Source organism: Phaethon aethereus, assembly GCF_964289735.1.
Source record: "Phaethon aethereus genome assembly, chromosome: 10".
NCBI classification, from domain to species: domain Eukaryota; kingdom Metazoa; phylum Chordata; class Aves; order Phaethontiformes; family Phaethontidae; genus Phaethon; species Phaethon aethereus.
The window spans coordinates 8,231,691-8,254,304 of NC_138586.1; the positions used below are offsets into that span (position 1 = coordinate 8,231,691).

A 22,614-nucleotide genomic window follows, 5' to 3' on the forward strand; every position below is an offset into this window, starting at 1 on the left:
TTGCCCTGTAGCAATGACTTTGCTGTGTAAGTGTTAGATTGCTGTGATCCTTGCATGCTGTAATGGTTTGAAGGAGTGGTATCGCTGCCTTTGGAAATCTGCATGTGTTATTTGCATCTCCTCTGTGTGTGAGATCCTCCAGTTCTCTGGAGAAGTGGAATTAGCAAGATGATCCCTGTCAGGTTTGCCTTCCTATGCACAGCCACCACAAGAACTCCTGTAAAATCAAAAGTACAATCTTGTCTATTAACAAAGTCTATTGACATTCACCTCGGCTGAATGTCATTTATATTAAAAGATAGATACTTTGGGAAATATATCCTGATTACTACCAAGTAAATAGCAAAAAGGATAGCGATCAAAGTGAAAGCAGCAGCCAGCATTGAAACTTTGCATATTCTGGATAAAGTGAAGGTTTTTGGTTTTCTTGCTCTCTAAAGCTTGCGAACACAGGATCTGAAGCCCCTTGCAGTCTGTAGGGGTGTTTCTGTGTGGGCTTTGGCTGAGACACCTTGGACCAAGTTTTAGTGAGCTATTGAAAATAAGCTGTGCTTCCCTGTTCTTGCCTGGGCTGTGGAACAGCTTTTGATGTCCACGCTCCAGCTGTCATGGAGGTGCCCAGTGGGACTAGGCTTGGGACATGCACAGGCAAGAGAAGGAGCTTCATACTCTCTTGGACGAATCCTGGTAACCACCCCGAGAAGGCTCATTTCTGAGGAAGCAAGACTAAGGGCAGTTGTCTTTCACCAGAAAAACAACTTTTGGTCTTGCTTTTCTTTTCAGTAAGATGAATCAGAATTCTTCCTCACACACAACAGGTTTTTATTTTAAAGAAAGGATGTCAGTGTATGTGATCCAGTGTCTGACCTGCTTGTATAGCGTTTCTATTCCATTGATGCTAATTTCTCCTACTCTCTTGCGAGTGCTTCCTCCTCTGATGTCTGCAGCATTCACAGTCCCCCTAAAACACTGAGTTTCTTGGGGCTCATTTTGTATAGCTCAGTTTCCTCTCTCTGCTCCTTATATGCTGTTCCTTGCCAAAATTGGAACAAGGTGGGTGCACGTGTGTGCTTGGCTAGGAATTACTTTCTCCCCCTAATAAGTGGGAGGTTGACTTCATTTAAGATCAGCTGCTGCTTGCCTTCCTGATGAGAACAGGTCCTTGCACTCGCCATTGTTCCTACCCCATATCTTGCCATTCCTTCTAAGCTTAGTATGCAAGTATTTACCCCTCCCATAGGAGGGGGGGATGACCCCGAAACCAAAAAATAAACAACAAAAAACCCCACGAAAACTTCTACTCCTTCACAACCATCTCACTCTCCTGCCAGTTGTGGCATAGCACTGTAGAGCCCTCACAGCAGCATCCGGAATCCAGCCAGTTTTGTAATTACTGGAAAGGAGGCAAAAATGTAATAGACTTAAATGGATGGCAGTAATAAATAAATGAATATAAATAAGTGGAATAAATAAATAATGTGGGGTGGAAATGCACAGAAATGGGGCCAGAGCCTCGCTGACAGAAGTTTGAGGCAGTTCCACGTGGATGAAAAAGTATAAAACGCAAAGACAACGCTGGTTATGTAGGAAGCAATAGTATGCCGGGGCATATCACGGCAGATGCTTGCCTTGTTCTTACTCTTTCTTTAGGTATCTGCTTTGGTCACTGTTGAAGATGGGGCACTGGGCTAGGTGGGCTTTTGGCCCCAGCCAGTCCAGCAGCTCTTGCCTTCTTCTGTCTCTGTGCACTGGGCAACATTTTCTCTGTTTCTTTGTATGTAAGGTGAGGATGTCCATGTTTCAGGGACTGATTCACAGTATGAAATTCCAGTGTAGCCTGTCCCAGTAGGCACTGGCAGAGAGGTCCCCGATACCAGTATATAGCAGAGCAGCGGCTCTCCCCCTTGCAAGTGCAGCTGATGACGTTTCTCTGGAGAGCAGGGTGGTGTACGAGGGGAGAGAGGAGAAGTTTTGAAGTAGGCACTTCTCAAATGACAACTTGGGGGACCAGCTCTCACTTGCCTGAGCTAGCAGCATCTGAAAAATGATGGGTGAAATGCAAGGAGATGAAGGGATGCTCTCCATCAAGGTGGGGAGAGCTTCCTGCTGTGTGCGAGTGATACTCAGGCTCGAGTCCGTTCAGGCACATCCACAGACTAATCAGCTTCCTTTTGTACAAGAATCTTTAAGTGTAACTGGTGAATGTTAATTATGCACACTTTTGAACATGTATATGTGGGATTCTTTGCTTTTTGGGTTTTGGGCTCTTTTTTTTTTTTTTCCCCTGAAGTGGTTCTGTTCATTAATTGGAGTTTGTTACCAGGCAACTGCTAAGCAGCAGAGTGGCAGATTTCTCAAGGACGAGAGTACCAGATGGAATTGAACTGAAACCCCAAAGCACCGCTGCAGAACAGAAGGTAATTTGGCCATTTGTAAGGGGGTGGGTACCATAGTGGGGAGTCAGATCATTAATGTGCATGATAAACACTGTATCCATGTCTTCTCGGCAGCGTTTTCACTCTGAAGTCCTCCTCTGTCATTGCAAATTATAGCTATAAGCCTTGAAAATATGTGTAATTTCAGATTTTATGCTTCGTGTGAAATTGTGCTTCTTTATTTGTCCTTGTTATTGACGCGGTGGTAGTTTCTGATGTTAACGTATTTCTTGAAGGCACTGGACAGATTGCAAAAGGCAATTAATACTGTTAATTATTGTTGGTGCGCGTTGCTGCTATTTTTAAAAATCTTTACCTTTTTTATTCCAATTCAAAAACAACTACCTCTTGCTACTTAAAATATTACCAGAAGGGGGGAAAAACAATTCCTTTCTCCCTACTGGCTTAGCAAAAATACGTGTCTTCTCACATGTCATGTTGTGGTTCCTTCCCAGCTGTAGTTTCTAGTAGAGACTTCAAGTCATGTGGATTTTCCCTTGTGATGAATATTAGTGCAGAAAAGATGAAGACAGAAAAAGCAGAACAATGTTCTTTGAAAACAAAAAAAATCACAGTAATAAGACTCGCACTCAGCGTCAGAGCACTTCTCACGTATTACTGAGTGCACTCTTGTTTCACAGGTAGGGAAAATAAATTGCTGTGAAACTGGTGTTTTCCCCAGAGTTGCTTGTGTGAGCTGTGGCAGGACTAGGAGGAAAGGGGAGTTTTCTTTACCTCTGACGTGATTTCTAAGCTTCAGACCAGAGTGGCATTCTTCTTGACTGGGAAAGGAGTCCCACTTCACCTTTGTTCCACCATCCTCAAGGAGAAAAGACCCTGCTTTGCAGAAGGAACTATAAACGGGGCAAAACCAATATTTTTCTTGTGGCAAAACCCGCTCAGTGCTTTCCTTTTCCCCTGATATCTGGGCATTGGAAATAGGTTGCTTGAGGGAAAGGAGAAGGATGGGGTCTTTGAGGCCCAGACTGAGGATGAAGGAGGATGGAAAAGTGTGGAGGTCACATTTTCTGTTGCGTTTGGGGTGGACAATGTGGGAGGGAGAACAGACAGATGAGTGTCACCTCTCCTCACAAATCTCTCTGATGCCTTCCAGTCTTCTCCATCCTTATCATGGAGACTCCTGTCCATTCCTCTCACCTCTGTTTAACCAACCCCAGTCATCATGAGTCTCCATGACTTCTTCCAACATCCCTTTCCTTGGCCCATCGGCATGAACTGGTGTGAAGTGGTTAAGGTGTTCCAAACTGCCCAAATGATACAAATGGGGGGTTGGTTCAGTTCAGCTGAATCTGACTCAAAACTGAACAAAAAAGCCCCATACTGGCTTGATTCCATAATCTCAAATACCAGCACGTATGTTTTGGTTTGTTTTTTTATATCTAAATTAAAATGTGAAATACTTAGAGCATTAATTTGATCTCTAGTTAATTACTTGGCTTTTAAAAGGCAAATGTCTTTAATTTAGAATTATCTACTTTTTTTTTTCATATTTTGGCCAGCATTCAAAAAAGCTGATCTGATTTCAGCAGGCTGTTTATCAAAGTCAGTACAATGTGCAGACTTGCCTTGAATTCAGCCAGCCAGAAGCCGCTCGCGTTCGGTGATGCTTTTTGCTTTGGTGTAGTTCAGGAGGAATTTTCTAGGGTAGCACTTGGCTCCTGTCACTCTCTGTGTTCCAGCGCTGATGGTGTTCAGGTAGCTGGACCGATCACAGCTGGAGTAGATCCCTCTGCACTGCCCTCTCCATCTGGGGCACTGCTCACTTTACACATCCCGTCTGTCTTCCTCTCAAAGCGTCTAGCCATGTTTTCCCAGAAACCGACCCGTGTGTTCCTCTGACTCCGTATTTTGCCCTGTCAGGGAGAGGGCTTGTGTGGTGCCTTACACTTTACGTAGTTTACAAGTATTTCCTTGAAGCTGGTGGGATCCTGTAAGGAAGTCTGCAGTACCAAACATCATTGTACTGGAAATGCTGTTACTGTATCCTGCTCAATGTCGTCATTCTAGAAGAAGGTTTCCTAATTCAGTAAATGGAAAGTAGCAATGAAGGGAATGGTAAGCGGCTTTGAACGAAATGCAGGTCCGGAACTGATAAGTACCTACTTCTGACTATGGCAGCTAGAGGTCAGATCTGTAAGGTTAGGACAAGTCATCTGATTCTGTCTCAAAGTGTCTTTGAGGATGAAGTTGCTTCTTTACCTGTGGTTGAGGTAGCGTAGAGGAGGAACGTTTGTGCAGGGATGGGACAACAGTTCAGGGGTAGGACCTGGTGTCGATGGCTCGGGTGTTTGCCACACACTTTTGTATTTAATTTTTTATTTTAATCTTTCCATAGGGTTTGCCTCTACGTGACGTATCATGCAGAGCACCCCTCCCCTATGCTCATTATTTGTCCTAATTAACAGGAGTTGCATAGTGCATTGGAAGTATGCTAAATGTGGAGTTTAACTATATTATTCTCATGTGCAGGATCAGATTTTAGGGAAGCAAATTTCTAGCACCCAAGAAGGCCTCTGGAGCATAAACAACCAGAACTATCTCCTGCCAGATCTCCTCCTGCAAAGCCAAATTTCAGACTCCTCTGTGAACCCACCAAAAGTGCCACTGACTAGCCAGGAACCTCAGAACAAACCTCTGAATAAGGTAAGAGATAAATTACAGACCGAATCAATTGTCCCATCATTTTCTTCCAGCCCTTAGGAGCCCGAGATTGAGAGCCTTTTAACTTCATCTGTCCTGCCTCTTTTTACGATGAGATTTTTTCACCAAATCCCTTCTTTTCTTTAAAAGTTCTATTGAGGGGATGGATAAGAAATCTTGAGCTCCCTAACAGATTTTATTGTTCCACTTGTTTGCCCCCATCTCTCTTCTCCCTTTTCTTTCCTTCCTTTTTGTCTCCCCTTTTACACAAGCTAGGAGGTCTTGTACCTCTGCTCGTTTACCTGCCATGTCAGCAGTGCAGCGCGCTCGTCTGCCTCTGTTCATTGTCCCTGGCTTTTGTGCACCCAGGTGTCAGGTGGGAGTGCGCAGGGGCCGGGGCAGCGTGTCTCGGCAGCCCCAGAGGGACTCTTAACACCGCCGTGAGCGCACGGCTCTGCTGGGAAGAGGTGTGTCGCTGGGGGCAGATAGCAGCTCTGTCGGGGGCCACGTCCTAAACTGCCTTACTTGAGGCAACAGCACCCTCCTTGCTGCAAAGAGATTTGGGCAATGTCCTGTTGCAGATGAGACAGCAGGGAGTGATCAACGTGCTCTTCTTTTGGGGACTGGTTATTTCAGGGCAGTGCTTGGCTAAGCATCCCAACACAACTCCCTGCTCAGGCCTTCTCTTCCAGCACTGAATTTGTACCATGTATCTACTGCTTTAAGACTGTTCATCATGTCTAAGTATGCCATGTGCCATTGCTTCTGAACCTCCGAGGCACTGGTATGCACTGTCTGCTCCCCTAGCACTGTCTTCCTGAAGCTGCTCTTGTTTTTCATTGTAGACCCCGTGCACCGAAAGCACACCTTCAAAGAGCAGTACATCGTCTACAACATCGTTTACTTCATTCATAGATCCTAGGCTTCTGCCAATCACCCCTCCCACCAGTCCAGTAGGACCTTCCTGTAGCTCTCGTGAGTATGCTTTACCCTTCTCATAAAGCGTCACTCCTGGTTTCTTTTTTTAATTTTTTTTTTGGCGGGGGTGGGGGGAGTGGGGACAGCCTATTGCCAGTAACATCTCCAGAAACTCAAACTCCACATCACTATGAATTTTTATTATACTGCTTCTGCCTTTCTTCCAGATCTGGCTTGCTTTACTCAGCTGCTGTATTACCACAGTGCTTACTCAGGAATGCCTGAGGAATTTTCCAGATGTATGTGGGTTTTTTTTTCTCTGGCTATGTAATGCTTCTGAGGTGTTTTGTCACCCCTCTGGGGTTTCTTTCATTCTGCCATAAACAGGTCAAATGTGAGATATAGCCAAATGCTCGCATTTTTCATGATTGCATATGTCTTTCATTCTAGCATCTAGTGCAAAACCTGAGCCTGTCAGGAGAGAAAATGCAAGGAAGGGCTCCGTTGTCAACGTCAACCCAACGAATATCCGCCCGCAGAGTGACAGTCCAGAAATTCGTAAATACAAGAAGAAATTCAACTCGGAGGTCCTTTGTGCTGCTTTGTGGGGTAAGCTCAGAAGCATTTGGGCATGTGTTTGGAGGGAAGGCAGCAGCAGGAGACGCTGGCAGTATATGCCAGGCGGATTTCACAGTTGTATTGCACCTCCCTTGTCAAAGTCCTGGAGCGGATCACTGAGTAGATACCTGCGTCACTCGCATGACACACTGCCTTTCTTTTTAGAAGATGGCAAACAGATGACTTACAGTTGCAAAGGATTTTGTGCATCAGAATGAGAAAATGTTTTGATCGGGCACCAGATTGAAACCGCTTGTTGGAAGAGCCAAAAGTTGCAAATGTTTTAGTGACTTAGTGCGGCTTATGATACTTACCCTTGTCTTGGCTGCATACAAGTACAGATGATCACACTAAGCCCTGACCCAGTGGAAATGATCCAAACCTGGAGCCATTTGCTGTCATGTGTGTTAGGTATTCCAAGAATCTGAAGCAGGTCAGACGTCAGTCTTTCCAAAAGTGTGGCTTCCTTAGTTCCCGCTGCCAGTGCTTACTCTGAACCTCACTGGATCACCCTTTTTAGAGGATCAGCTTCACATGGTGTAAAACCAAGATGAGTGTAGTCAGACCAGTTTTCAACATCTGTAGACCTTGTCCCAGTCTCACACTAGCTAAGCTCTTGAGTTGTTTTAACCTTCTTTCTTCTTCAGAAGAACAAACGTATCCTATGGGACTCACCCAGCCTTTTACTTCTCCTCACTTTTTGAGTCTGGAACGGAAAATGAATGAAGTAGATGAAACATTATCCAAAGGAAATGTAGATTTCCAGTTTACAGCTTCACAGATTTTGTGTAATGTATGTTTGTAGGAGTCCAAGATTTTAAATTAAGAACAGAGCTGTGTGGCAAGGTCTGTAATTAAATGTGTGTTGAGGCTGAAGAGCACCAGGTACTTGTCAGAGCGTTGCTAGTGGAGGAGGTTGCTTGTTACAGCAGGATACCTCCTGTCATTTCTTCAGAACCTGCTGATTAGGAAACGTAGCTGTCATGTCAGCCGAACACAATTTTTGATATCCTCTGATGTCAGCAACCCGCTGGAGCCTTCGCTTCCTTGGAAGCAGCTGGATTTCAGATGGATTCACTCCTTAAATTTGGTATTTGAAAGCATTCTTGGAAAACACAGACCATTTTCAAACAAACCTTCTGCTTCCTTGTACCAGCACCCCTTCTTCCCACAAGTTTGGTCCTGTGATCACTCCTGTGATTTGAGTGTTGTATTTGGAGAAAGAGGGGGGTTTTTTATTTTTAATTTTTTTTTTTAATTGGTAGAGACCCTTAGATCATTTAGGTGGATCACCTGTGTTACCAGTGGCGTGGTGCTAGACTGGGACTTTTGCAGTGCTCATAGGCACTTTCCAAGGTCACCTAGAAGTTCAAGCTCACAAAGCATTTTCCTCTTTGTTTAAGTCAACATTGACTTTAGCAGAACTACACGTCCTTCAGGTTACATGGGCATATAAGTGTTCTGCTGGGTAAAATCTGTAATGGTGAGATCCCTTTTTTCCCTATGAATTTCTCTGTTGGTCAGGTACCATTAAGTGAGACTATGAATCAGTTCTCAAAGCAATGAACACTCAGTGGCCTCTGAATCATTAGGTGATTTATGCACTATTTTTTTCCGTGTATCAACAGGAGTAAATTTACTAGTGGGAACAGAGAATGGATTGTGGCTGCTGGACAGAAGTGGGCAAGGAAGAGTTTATTCGCTGATTACAAGGAGACGATTCCAGCAAATGGATGTTCTGGAAGGACTCAATGTGCTAATTACTATATCAGGTTAGTTCGGTGTCTAAAAGTATCTGACCTGCATGGGGCTGGAAGCAATTAAAAAGAAGAATTAGGTTATAAACTAGGTTGAGGAATTTCCTCTTACAGAAAATCACAGGACAGTTATTCTTGTTAATAGGAAAACTCTCCTGAATCTTTAACATTTACATTCTGATTTCAGAGAGGTTTTGGCATATTGCATTACCTAGTTTATGTGTAAAATGGTTTGTGGGAAATACGAACTGTTTCATACCCTTAAAATGAACTGGTTCTCAGCAAGTTATAGTTGGTCACTCTGTTTCCTTGTTTCTGTGATGGGTGAGCATCTATCTAAGTGCAATTCTATTAAAATAACATTAAATAACCTCATTCGGTGTTCAACAAGACGTATGATCAGTAACATGAAAGTGAAGGCATCAGTAACATTAAATGGAGTAGCATCGTCAACCTCTGCTGACAAACAGCTTGGACTCTGCTCTGCAATGTAGAGACCCTTATTCCCTGTGGATGAGAGTGGCCTCAAAGGATGCGTAGTACATAACAAGATCAGAGGTGTAGGTCCAGCAAGGAATGGCAGCTCCTTGTCTCCAGTCCAGACTCACCGTGGTAGGCGGTGGTGAGAGCTGTTTGTCCCATATTGCCAGGTCCAGTTGATTATGTGACACAGTCCTTCTCTTTAGACTAACTTGTGATCCCAGACTGTTGTTGACCATAGGTACTTGCAGACTAAAGCAACAGAAGGACTGACTGAGATGAAAGATGACAAAGTAATTCTCACCTGGAAAGGCATCCAAAAGAAAGCAGCTACTTGTAATGAAGACTGTCAGTTAATCAGAACTAAATGAGCCACTTATTCAAAATGGCCATTGTAGGCCATACCTGTTCCTTCCTTTTCATCAAAGAGTAAATGCCAGATAGTGTGATTATTTCTGATAATACATGCGTCTATAGAGAACTGTTCTTTGGCCTGAGGGAAGAATTTTAGTCAGGTGTGAAAATCTTGTGTGAAGCTTGAGTCACAGGGTAAGCGCGCATATGCCAAATGCCATAGGCTTGCTCATGTCCAGTTCCCTTGTGTGTGCCACCATCACCCAGGGCTTTGCTTTTCTGCTGCTGGACTCTTCCTTCACCTTGACGAGGCATAAAGACCCGCTGTACTTGAGGTCACAAGACTCTGGCTTTTTGTAAGCGTGGGAGGGTTTGTACTTCAGCGAGTTACATCTGTGTGTTTTTGCAAATCCTAGGGAAGAAGAATAAGTTGAGGGTATATTACTTATCATGGCTGAGAAATAAAATTTTGCGCAATGATCCAGAGGTGGAGAAGCGGCAAGGTTGGGTGTCTGTGGGTGACCTGGAAGGCTGTGTACACTACAAAGTCGGTAAGGACTTTTTGGTTTTTTCTTGCAGAGTTGCTTCATCATCCTTTTGCATCTCGTGACACCAGCATTTTTCTTTAGCTCTGTCTTGGGATTGTATTTGGCTTAATAACCCTGAGTTCTTTCAAACCTCCTCGTTTTACATGGCACATGCTTTGCTCCCTGTCATTCTGGGTAGCATCTCTTCTTGCAGTAGTTACCGGATGATGTTACTGGTATTCCCTGTGACGGCTGGAAGAAGGGAGTGCCAGCCCTGGTCTGTTGCTTACTCTGTGGTTTAGAAGTTCTGTAGTTACTTAAGGCTTTAATTAGACTGATGTTTTCCACCTCCATGCTATTCAGCTTCCCTCCTGGCCCTAAGTAATTGCTAAGAAACTGGACTAGTAAAGTGCTAGTAAATCATATTTGTAGGATGTCCATAGGTAGATCGCATTGGATGTGCTACAGCTCATCCCTGTCTCTAGATCATAAAAGACCTAAATTTAGCTTTGTGTAGACTTAAACACTGGAAATGGTACCGTAGCAGTTGAAAAACCATCTTGCTTTTATTGGGCTTTCAGGCAGTTCATTCTTGAAGATGGACTTCAGTATTGTGATAGTTTCTGTAATTTAACTGCATGAGGGGGTGTGATGTATAGCGCAAGTTTTGCTTTGGTGAAAGATGGCATATGAAAGTGGTACTTCCGTCAAAGTCAAATAGAGAAATGATGTAGAGGAGTGCACAAGGTGGCGAGGTGGTTGACTCATAAATACCTTGCCTGACCTATTTTTGCTTTTATATCTCACAGCTTTAAGAGTGGCAAGGGTTAAATCCAAGAAAGAATGTGAAACAGATGTGCGTTGTTACTTTCTTTGTGATTGTAGTTGAGCACCCATGTGGTCCACTTCAGTTACTTGTCTTTGACTTTGGTGTGGTGTTTTGTTTTTGTTGTTTTTTTTTAAGTTATCCTAAAATTAGGCAAACAGTTGGTAGGAGCTTCTGTGTTTACCTATGACAAGCCGTTCATTTCTTTGATGTAACAGCTGCTGTTGTTTTTCTCTTGGGGAATCTTCTTTGGTTTTACGGCCATTTGTCCAGGTAGAAGAGGAAAAGGATGTGCTGTTCTGCGTTTTGGTGGAGTTTGGTTTTTGAGGGTGGTGGGGTTTTTTTTTTTTTTTTTTCTTTCTCTGCCTATGTGAGATTTTCCTGACCACTGTCCATCCTTATCCACTCTTCATGCCTCCGCTATACGTTTGGCCAGTGTGAACTGCTCCTTTTGTAAGCCGCAAGGGCTAATCCTCCCACAGAAGACAAACCTTACTTCAGTAGCGTTAACACCTGCATCTTTTAAAAATCCCTGCCAAGCAGACACTGAATATAAAATGAAGGCTGAATGCATTGGGATGCGATACCCTAGCGTTCTGTTTACAAAGCAAAATACTTGTCTCTGGCAGAGTGAAAACACAAGGTACCAAAAAGCCTTAATTTTCAATGCATGATTCTTCATTTATTCCTGATGGACCCAACGTGACCTTAATCAGTTTAGAGAAATTGCTCATCTCTTAAATGCTTACCCATCTCAAAACATGGGAGTCCTTCGCCCACATGAGCACATGGGGATTTAACCCCAGACATGAACTGTGAAATGAAAACTATCCTGCAGAGCGTAACAGAAGTCTTCAGCCAAACAACCACCGTTCCTCCAGAAGTAGCTTATTCACAGCCAGCAATGTGGTGTGTTGTTCACATTTAAAAAATAAAGTTGGCTTAGCTGCAGGGTCAAGACCTTTTTTTCTGACTAGTAAGACTTTTAATTTTTTTTCATAAGTATATGAAAAGCAATATATAAATGTTAAGTCATCTAGCTTTACTGAGAATAAATGAACTATAGGTTTTCAGTCAAAGTGTTGTCACTGGTGATATTAAACATTGATGTCCAGAATCTGTTAGTCTCCCTTGCTGGATAACGTCTACCTCTACAAGTAGTCCACTGAAATTATTTCATGTGATGAGGTGGTCTTTGATTTAAGTGTCTGTCTGGTACCTAAGGAATTGTTCTTCTTGTATTACAGTAAAATATGAGAGAATCAAATTCCTTGTAATTGCTTTGAAAAACTCAGTGGAGGTTTATGCTTGGGCTCCAAAGCCTTATCACAAATTCATGGCTTTTAAGGTAAGTGAAACTTCACTTTGGTTCACATATATCACTGTCTCTCATCTACTCTTTTCTTTTGTTTTTTGTTGCTTTGTATAACATTTATTTCTGGTTAAAGATAAAATGAGTACTCTACTAAAGAAAATGTAGCTCATTTGACATACATTGGAGATGGCAGGCATAAAGCTGTCAGAGTCATGATTCTGTTAGATGTGAATAACTTGTTTCAGTGCTGTGCCAAAATGTACATTTGAGTTCACAAATTTGGTGCTGATTTCCCTCTGAAGAGGAAGGAGTTGAACGTGAATGGTACGCAGCCTAATTTTTGCCTAGTCCATTTCTAGAATCTTGATTTTTTTTTAATTTTATTTTTTTTAGTTCCGACACACCCCCCCCCCCCAAATGCAAGTGAATTATCCAGCTCTCCTTGCAGCTCAGTGGATGATGAATACTTAGCTCCTTAAATGACACATACTATTAAGCAAAAATAGCTGTCTAACTTTTGAGTTTTGAAAAATCTTAAGATCATATATGTAGATCCGTAAAGCAACAGCTTTATTGTGTTATATAGTGTATTTTTCTTTTTCCAGTCCTTTACCTCACTTCATCACAAACCATTGTCAGTTGACCTGACCGTTGAAAATGGACAAAGATTAAAAGTCATATATGGCTCACTAGTAGGCTTTCACGCTATTGATGTGGACTCTGGATCTGTGTATGACCTGTACCTTCCAACACACGTAAGATACTCAAAAAAATTATGTAAATGCCACTGTTCTTTGGGCTGTATATTGATGATGATCAGGTTAAGAGTTGTGCTGTATTTCAAAAGACAGGGTAAGAGAACAACTATTGTATGCCAGCTAATAGAAAACCACTTTTCACATACTTTTATAACACTGAAGTTCTGTTAAAAGACTTTTATTACATTTAGAATATCAAGTTTAATGTCAGAAACCCTGTTGTATGGACAGTACTATTTTTAATTGATTTATCCTGGAAACTTAGGACTGCTTAAGCAATCAAAGACACAATAATATCTACATGAATTTAGGTGACTCTTATAATCTGCCATTTTGCTTTTCAATCTTGCTAACAAGCTGATTAAATTATTACTGAATGGAGCTGAAATCTGGCCTGGATCACAAACACTGTTGCAACATATTTTAATCTTGATCCACTGCAACCATGTTACCCTGGCACCAATGAGTGCCTGTAGCTAGAGGAGCCAGGTATACATGTGCACCCATGAATAATCCCAATTTCTTCACCATGGAGCAAAGTTGCATTTGTTTCCTGTGATTCCAGATCCAGGCTCTGTGTGCAAGATGTGATTTGCCTTTCAGTCATGACTTTGCAGAAACCCAATTTCCAGACTAACTAAATTTGCTGATCTTCTTACTGTTCAGTTGCCCATGAAATCAGTCCTTAAATTCAAAAGTATTTTTACATTTTCCTCATGATTTTCTCATTAGATAGTCAAGAAGTTGGCATGTTCAGGTTGATGTGTACGTACTGCATTGTGCATCTGTTCACTGAGGTGATGGTGATCACTGAATTCCTGCTTAAACTCAGATTAACAGCAAAGTAATTCCCCTGTAGAAGTGAATGACTGGCATGGGGCTGTCCAGTATGAAGTCTGTGCTATGGTTTTAATTCTGTTTGCTTATTTTTTAGCTGTTCTAGATAGTTCTTTTCAAAGCTCTGAGTCCCAAAAGCCAGAGAAACTTGGGGGGCTTAGGTCCAGAAAACTAGCAGGTTCCCATGGCTCCGGTCTAATGGGAGGCTCCTGCAAGGAAACTTCTGTGCACACTTGAAAACCTCCCTGAAGTCAACAGAGCTCCACAGGGGCAGAGGGTTAGCTCATCCGTGTGCCATGGCCTCCTTGTATCCCAAGGCAACGTGTCCCACAGTTGCGCTCAGGAGGTCTGAAGAAATCTCATCCCAGATCTGCATGTTGCAGCCTGTGACTGGAACCCTTTTATTTTTTCTTTTTCTCCACTCTCAGCCCCACGTTTTCTAACCAAATGAAAACCCACGCCTCTCGTGCAACCGACTTGGTCACTCTGCTGCCCCGATAAGTGACAGCCTTCAAATTCCATCAGACCCATGTTTCTGAGGGACGTGATGTTTGAGGATGGCTGTTAAGTTCATAAACTTCTCTTAATGAAAAAGTAACTTCTAGCTGTTCAGAACAAACTGTTGAATCACCTGCTAAAAGCTTCTACTGCTTATTTGTGTTGGGTTTTTTTTTAAGGGACTTAGTATTTGTTTTGATTTGTTTTGTTAGAGGGTTTATTAGTAGCTTTGTTAACTATGCAACTATGAAAACTCTCATCAGTTTATAAATCTAAGTGTGGTGCCTGAATACCATCCCTGGAAGCTGGTTGCTAAGCAGGGTGAATAATGACTTGTCAAAAACATCGTTAGCCCAATTGCCCAAGAAAAGAAAAACAAAGAAAAAAGTGAACCTTCTTAGAGGCTTTAGCGTTTCAACAGGCTGCAAATATAATTATGTACCTGATGAGAGAGATTTCCCAGGTGACTGTCCTGAATATGTGGGGCACCTTCAAGAGTGACCCCATTTGTGTGTGCTCTTCAACCAAAAGCTAGCATGTACTAAAAATATCTTTTCCCTTTAGAGTCTTGAACCTGAAATAAATCTGCTGCTACAGTGGCTCTATCTTTTTTGGCATTTTATTATTTTAAAGAGCATCTGCTAGAATTGGATAACTCTCTCAAGGAGCTTTGTGGTGGCAACAGACCAGACTTTAACAGGCTGACTTTAGCTACTCTTGCTTTCTGGTAGCCTCTTTTCCTGGTTCCCCACCTCTTTCTTCATCTCTTACCTGCTTCGATCGCTCATGCGAGTACCAAGGCAACGCATTAAAATTGCTCTGCGACTCTGGATACCTGTTCTAGTGTTACGGATAGTTGTTGCGGAGGCACGGAGTCAAGTGGTTGGCCTGAGTGTATTCAGTTTGGCAAGTACAGCTTCGGTGCTTCTTTTACTGTTCATTGTGCCCTTACAGTGTGCATAAATGTATGTGTTTGAAGAAAAAAAGATCTGTGTGTTGCTGGCTTGTGAAAGTGATGTAGAAACTCCAGTCATATGCTTCCTATAAAAATATTAATTGTAGTGGTTTAATTTTACTGTTTAACATCCTGTTTTGAGTAGCGCTTTAAACAAGGAAGTGTTTTGTTATTGTTTTTCTAAGGCTGTCCTCTTTTTCTTTCAAAAACACTTTCATAAAACCCCACCTTCATGGTTGTATTCTTAAGACTTTTTTTTTTTTCTTCACTTGGGACATGTTGGCTTCTGGGAGAGATTCTAGTGCATTGAACAGCTGTTAAAATAATTTGTGTGAGTGAAATGCACTGTTCCTGTGGCATGCAGAAATGTGTGCTGAACAGCAATGAAACCTTTTTAGTGAAGGACATGGGAAGGGAAGGACAGAGAATGGCTTGTATTTGAAAGGTCCAGGTAACTTTTCAACTTGCTGTAGATACTGTTAAATTTACAGGTTTTAGCTTGTGAGTGGGGATAGGGAAATATCATGGAAAGTGAAAGCACAGATTTCCTGGATATGTGGAAGCTTTTGTCCTTGCTCCAACTTCTGAAATAATTGTAAACTGAAATTAATGTCACCTTTCTTCTATTTATACAATGCAAGTGTTTTGTGAGTAAGTAAATACTATTGTGTCTCAGTGGCTCCACGGCTTCTTGAAACGGGTTAATACTGGTATAAATATAAAGTGAAATGTTGAACATAGATTTGTTTGCAAACCTACTGTCATATTCAAAAGGGAGAAGGCCTGTTTCAGAGGCTAGCTAGCAAACTATGCAGCCTTGCTGAACACAGGCATTTCTTTCACTTTCCATGAGCAGGAGCTAGTTCTTTCTGTTGCTCTGCCAAGCTAGTTAGATTGATGTAGTCACTAAAATTGCAGTCCATTTTCTGATATAAATCTTAGTAAAATATGATTCTAGATCCAGGGGACTATTCGCCCACATGCCATTATCATCCTCCCGAACACCAGCGGAATGGAGCTTTTACTCGCCTACGAAGATGAAGGCATCTACATTGATATATACGGGCATTTCACAAAGGAGGCTGTTTTACAGTGGGGAGAAATGCCAGCATCTGTAGGTATGTATGAAAAATAGCACTTTATTAAATAGAAGATCCTGCTGCATGAAGCCTGACTTCTTTATGAGGTTTGTATCCATATGACAGTGGTTGTATGGCACATAAAGCAACTTCTGAGCCAACCAGATGTCGAAAGAGTAAACAGACTTAGGTTTGTGTTAAGACAGCCAATGATTGCAGTAGGGACTCCACATCTGGGGGATAGTCTGTATTCTTGTCACACCGTTTATTGCATCATACCTTGACTATACAGCCAAACCTCACGGAGGAGGCAGCTTACCAGCAGTTTTCATGGAGAGAATTACGTGAATTACAGGGGGGGGGGGGGGAAGGTACTCGTTTCCTACTTAGTTTATAGCCCACAGCAGTTTATGTAAAAATTCGCAACTATAGAGGTCAGTTATTGAAGAGGTCTGAAATTGCCCCTTAAATTTTATCACTTTAAATTCACAGTGCTGCCAGCCAAGGGTATTTCTAACAGATTCTCAATCTCTCCATGCTTGCAGTTGGCTTTGTAGGAGGAGATTCCGACTGTATTGTAGCCAGGACAGCTGTTGGTTTCACCTTCCCCAGAGGGCTTCAAGGTCACAGTGTGGGGAAAACCCAGAACAACACAGGCGGATTTTTGGTTTTACTATTTGTTGGTTTTAATTTCTTTTCTGGCTTGCTCCTTTCCTTCTGCATCTTAAAACAAACATACCAACAAACAAAAAAAGGCCAAGACACTTAGATTGTGCAAAAGCGTATTATTAGTTTGGCAGAAACTGGATGCCACGGTGAAAAATCGAGGAAGTTCACCTTTCTCCTTTCACTTCTAGCTGCGTAGTTTTAGAAAAAGTCCATTAAAATCAGTGGAGTAACACCCTTGAGTAAATGCCAGGTCTGACATTTGTAGAGAGTGTTCAACAGTACTGAGGACAAGAAGCCCACCTCTGGAACACAAATTGCTACAAGACACAAGACAATTCATTTTTTCACTGTTTCAATAAAATTCAGCAACAAAACTGCTTCAGTTTCAAAAAAGGGGTGTAAGGTTATAAGCTAACCATGTAGCATTTCCTTCCCTTCACTGAATAGCCCTAGCTCAAATTTTCAGCCCATATTCCAGTGCTACAGGGCATAATTAAAATATATCAAGTCAATTCTCCAATTTTCACAGGAATATCTAATGGTCTTTGATATGTTGAAATTTTATATCCCCTCTGAATTAATGTTAGAAACACCATAAGAAATAATCAATAATCAAAAAACAATTACTCAGCCAAGGTAGGAAGAGTTCTAATGAGAAATATTGAACATAATTGGAAGCTGCACTGACGAATGCTGTCTGAAGGAGACCGAAGTTTTGAAGAAGCGTGTAGTTGTGTGACGTGCTTCCTTAGGCTTTACTAAAAGTAGCAAGCTTATTTAACATGAACATTTTCTTAAAACTGTAATGTCTTATCCCCCTCGTGGTGGGCATATATGATATATGATTTTCATAAATATTTAAACTCTTCATCGGTTAGAAGTCCTTTTTCCTGTCTTGAGAAGAAACAATTTGAAAATCAGTTGCAGTTATACAAGTGTCCTGCCAGAGATTAACCCTAGTCTCATGTTTAATACTTTCTAAACCATGAATGTGTTTTGTAACTATTACAGGCTTTTGTAACTACTACAGGCTTTTCTAGTTGTATTATTCTTACTATAATCTATGTCCTAAAGAGTCACTGTTACTAGATAGGTGGTGTGTTTCAAACACGGATGATATATAAGGAACAAAGGGCTTTCTTACCTCCTGCTTTAGATAGGGGGATATTGCAAGAAGGGTTGCATAGATCTAGGACTCCTACTTGGAAATTTGCAGTTTGTGTCACTGGGTGTCAAAGCTTTTTCGTTTAATCAAGGCAAGAGGTTCCCGGAATGCCTCAGAAGTAGATCGGAGAGAGCTTGAGTCCTTCTTTCTAATGTTGCTGAAAGTACTGAATCATCAAACCCACAGATATGAGAGATAGGTTTGTAAGGCATTCTTGTAGCCTGGAAATCATACTGCTGCAACCTCAGTACAAACTTCCTTGCGCATTGAAGTGAATAAAGCTTCACCACTTTGGACCAGCTGAATATGTGATCTTTTGTGCCAGTTGATTACTCTAATTTAAAACATCCTTCTGCATACATCTGGCTAGGCATGATATTCTCAGTTTCTCAAGGCTGATTACATCTTAATTAGAAGGAATGCCATTTGGACATTTGCCTTTCCACGCGCTCATGCAGCTATTTCTCCTGTTCTTCAGCACACCACTATGATAATCATTTGCATGGAAAGCTATCGGTATGAAATTGCCTAAGCATTTTTGTTACAGTATTTTAGGGCAGTTAAATAGGAAGAGGATGAGGAAGATGCTTCTGAGGGTGGCATCCTACCTGGTGAATTTTAGTATATAGGAGTCTCATCTGTGTGACTTGTTACGATTTTCTAGAGTCTAGAAAATCAGTCAGTCTAGAGAAGTGGGCACTGCTGGGGGGAAGGTGGTGCCCATCCAGGGACAGGTAGCTAGGACAGATATAATGAAACATCCTGCTGGGGAAGCAGAGGGTGAGTTAGACAAAATGTTTTGGATGGTAAGTTTAGGAGAGCTGAGTACACAGCTAGCTCTTTGTAGAGTTTCTGCCAGTGCTCAGAAAGCAAGACTAAGTTTTCTCTGGAAGGAAGGGTGTCTGTCTCCATCCATCTGCCTCCTTCATTGTTTACACTTGTGCAGATTCCACAGCTGAAGGGAGGCAATCTCCAAACAGCCTCAGTTGTCATTTGAAAATTTTCCAATATGTTAGCTGGAGAACCCTTGTGTTCCTGCTGCTGCTGCAGCACTTCTGGTATCTCAGAATGGATTTATTTGGAACAGAAATGGTCGATCTTTGTGATGTGGTACAAAATCAATTTGACTCCTGATTGAAATTACATTTCCACTAAAAAGAAATTAACCTAAACTATAACTCAACACACAATTCAAGCTTTAAACAAAGAGCTCTGTTAACTATTGTTTCAGTAATTGTTTTCCCACTAGCTTTTAATTTTCTTGATCCTTTGAAATTCTTGGCTCCAGACAAAAACATTAACTATTATGAGAAGTGCGAGGAACTGTGTTATTTGTGTGGTCAAACTTAGGGGGAGCTTGAAAGTTTCGTAAGAGATCCCATTTTCCTGGAATTTCCAGACCCATTTCAGACCTCCTAAAGGTTGTATGAGCTTATCTTGAAGTTTTTGCTCCGTGTTTCAGAGATAGAAGGGTCTTGTGTTAACCTCAGGGTGCTCTCTAGTCATCTTTTGCTCATTTCTTAATTTCTTTAAACAATTATTTTAAAAAAAACTTTTGTAGTTGGTGAGAATATCTTGACTACAAAAAATAGTTTGCATTATAATTGATGGATTTAGGGCAGGGAATCTAAATATAGCTTACTCTCACAGTCTTTAAGTTGGGACCTCTGTGACCAATCTGTTAATAAGAAATTGGAGAGAGGAAACTCAAATCCCATGGGAAATTAAAATTGTAGAAGTACTGTATCTATGTTTAATCTGAAAGATATTTCACATACATAGGGCTAAATACAAATATAGCTGTAATATTTTCTTTCTATAAAACAGGATTAAAAAAGGGTTTAACATCAAGTCAGTAAGATTTGGGAGCAGTCTTGCCCTTTTGTGCGAGTCGTGAGTTATTTACAGTATGTAGTCTTAGAGGGTTGGCACAAAACTGGATATTCCCAGAGTGGGGAACCAATAAAAGTCCTTATTTCTTTTGCCATGTGCATGTTAGAAGCAAAAAGGATGTTATATAGAGAAACGGACAACATTGCCCAAAAGGTGGCTGAATTACTGCCTCAGTCAACACACTTAGCGGTTCTTGAAACAGTTGCTGACGGGCTCATGCACAGAAAACGCCTGCTGGTATCTGAATGATTCTTGTTGGTCAGATCTCCCGTGCGCTTTTGCCTGAGGAAACAGCAGAAAGCATTCAAACAAGCAAACTGTCATCCCAGAGACATTTCTGGGTTGGGTTATCAGTTCTACTGGAATAATTACAAAGGAGTGAACAACAACTGGCAGCAGAGCAGCTTTGGAACAGAGGTGCAGAGAAACATGTGTTTAGGGGGGAAAAAAAAAAAAGATTTAGTCATAAGTTTATTCCTAGCTTGCTTGGTGATTAGGGAACTGTATGTGTTTGCCCTTTGTTTAATGCAATCTAATCAAAACATACAGCAGAAAACCACCTGCCTTTCATGGCCAATTTCTTAATTTGTGACTTTATTCAGCCTTAGGGTTTTATTGCCTTCTTGATTTTGACTCTCTAGCCTTTCTCATTCAGTAAAAGTTCTCCACAAGCTGTGACTGGAAGAATAAAAATAGCCACTTTATCCAGGCAACATAAATAATAGCATTAAAACTAACAGAATTGCACAAGAGAAGTTACCAACTCCTTCCTCAGTTTTCCTACCCAAAATTGCTTAACCTTGGGGGCATTAAGTTTTAAAGCATGGGCAACATACAGAAGTACATGCAAGTAGCTAATCAGTCCCTAATCAGCAGCATCACTGGAGAGCTTGAGACTGGGTTTCAGTGGGAACAAGCTTTGCTACATCACAGGACACTGTTGGTATCTTTGTGGGTTATTTCCATTTCCAATACTCAACACGCATGTCTCCCTTCCACTTGTCTAACAATAAACAAACATGCTTTCCCCAAAGAGTGGGGAACCAATAAAAGCCATGATTTCATAGAGCATAGTGGGTTTGAGTGAAGGGACAAAGAAGGGTTCTGTAGAAGTGTACTCAGTTTTAAGATCTGTATGGTCTCTAATAGCTGCTATCTTTTACTGTTAGCAAAGTAAATATTGGATTTTTATATTTGGAGATACATATATAAATATTGGATATATATAAATACTGGATATTCTTATTTTAATGTTTGTGCCCAGCTGCATACTTGCTTGAAGCAATCTTCTCAAACATGTATACAAAAGCAAAATTCAGTAGCTTTTTTGCATTGGAATTTTACCTATGCACATACTGTCTCCAAAAAGGAATTCAGTAAAGCAGTGTACACTCTTTATTACGCTGTGAAATGGAGTTTGATACCATGACTCAGGCACACAAAAGTGGATCAGACTCTTTTAATTCATGTTCAGTTTGTTCATTTCAGACTTCTTGGTTTATCTGGTATCAGTTGCCTGGGGAATTTTTGGAGTCTCCATCACTAGAGGTCTTTAAGGTCATGTTAGACAAACAAACTGTCAGAAGCAATACTGATATGGCAGAGAGATATGGATGGAAGAGAAGTTGCATTAAGATCCCTTCCTGCCCTATTTCTGTAACACTAATCGGAAAAGCCCAATTTTATGATATTTTGCTAAAAGCTGGCCTGATTCTGCTCTCATGCAGCGGTGAATTGGGAGTAACTGCTTAGGGCAGTGAGCCAAATTCAGTACATGAGATCAGAAGAGGGATTTTTGAAGGGAAAGACTTTAAAAAAGAAAGTAAAGGTTGAGATTTTAGCAGTACCTGGATTCTGTGGTACCAAGTGCACTTGTCTCATTCAGACTGTGAGTATGCTACTGGTCTGAGATCATTAGCTCATGTCAGTGACACTTCATAGAAGTTAATGGATCCGGTATGGCGCAGTAATTTCTTTCACCTTTCCTATCTCCCTCAACCATTTCCCTTTGAAGCAGTCACTTCGCTGAACTGGGGCTCCACTCAAGTTATTAGCCACTGTAAACAGGAAACACCAAGTCTCGCCCCAAGTCTAGAGCATTGCTATAATGCTTCCACGATGTTAAGAAACTGATTTTGATCTCACTTTGCTATGCTAACTTTATGGCACATAATCTTTGATGTCCAGGGAGTAATGCTGGTATAAATGGTATAAGGACATTGCTCGTGCACAACTGTCAGTCTTTTAAGATATGTGGTAATCTGGGTGAAGCAGGGGAGCCTCAGGTAACTGACTGACTTTGAGTACATTAAGCAATACTGGCACATCAGTCTGAGTCAGTATATGCCTTTTCTGCTGAGCTACTGTCCAAAGGACCAGAGTGGCTATCTAAGTCTAGGGTTGCTAGAAACCAGTACAATCTTACATTGTGTGTAATATAAACACCTCTATATGTTGGCAGCTGGAACCATAGGATATTTTTATCTAAAGCTTCTTGGGATGGAAAGTGGACTCAAAATAACCAGGCTGCTCATGGTATAGGAGCTTTTGTTCTAGAATAAGACAACTTTATTCTGAGTATCTAATCTGCTTTCAATTTCACATGAAACACTTGTAAGTGCTCCCACATGGGAAGACTACCGAGGCTAAGTACTGACCTTTGAATTCATAGCCTGCTGTCCTCCAAATTAATTTGCATGTATAGATGCATCCTTGTAACTGGACAGCGCACAAATGGTATAATGGGGCCTTTTTGTTGGCATGTTATTCCACAGATGCAATTTGAGAAAGAACTTTTTGATTCTGCTATGAGTTTTTGTGCTACTTGTACTTCAGCTGAAATTTGCCATTGTCAGTTGACAAGTTCTCA

The 22,614-nt window shown here is 41.4% G+C and overlaps 1 protein-coding gene across 1 annotated transcript in view; it reads left to right on the forward strand.

The window, feature by feature from the left end:
• NRK (Nik related kinase) overlaps positions 1 to 22,614 on the forward strand; it is a gene marked incomplete at its 3' end in the record, with an annotated part of 106,861 nt that overhangs the window by 80,964 nt on the left and 3,283 nt on the right. The window contains exons 21-29 of the mRNA XM_082004220.1: positions 2,324 to 2,417; positions 4,926 to 5,099; positions 5,942 to 6,071; positions 6,465 to 6,623; positions 8,261 to 8,404; positions 9,640 to 9,774; positions 11,824 to 11,924; positions 12,497 to 12,646; positions 15,898 to 16,057. Coding sequence (XP_081860346.1) covers positions 2,324 to 2,417; positions 4,926 to 5,099; positions 5,942 to 6,071; positions 6,465 to 6,623; positions 8,261 to 8,404; positions 9,640 to 9,774; positions 11,824 to 11,924; positions 12,497 to 12,646; positions 15,898 to 16,057 — 1,247 coding nt within the window. The remainder of the gene's footprint in view (positions 1 to 2,323; positions 2,418 to 4,925; positions 5,100 to 5,941; positions 6,072 to 6,464; positions 6,624 to 8,260; positions 8,405 to 9,639; positions 9,775 to 11,823; positions 11,925 to 12,496; positions 12,647 to 15,897; positions 16,058 to 22,614) is intronic.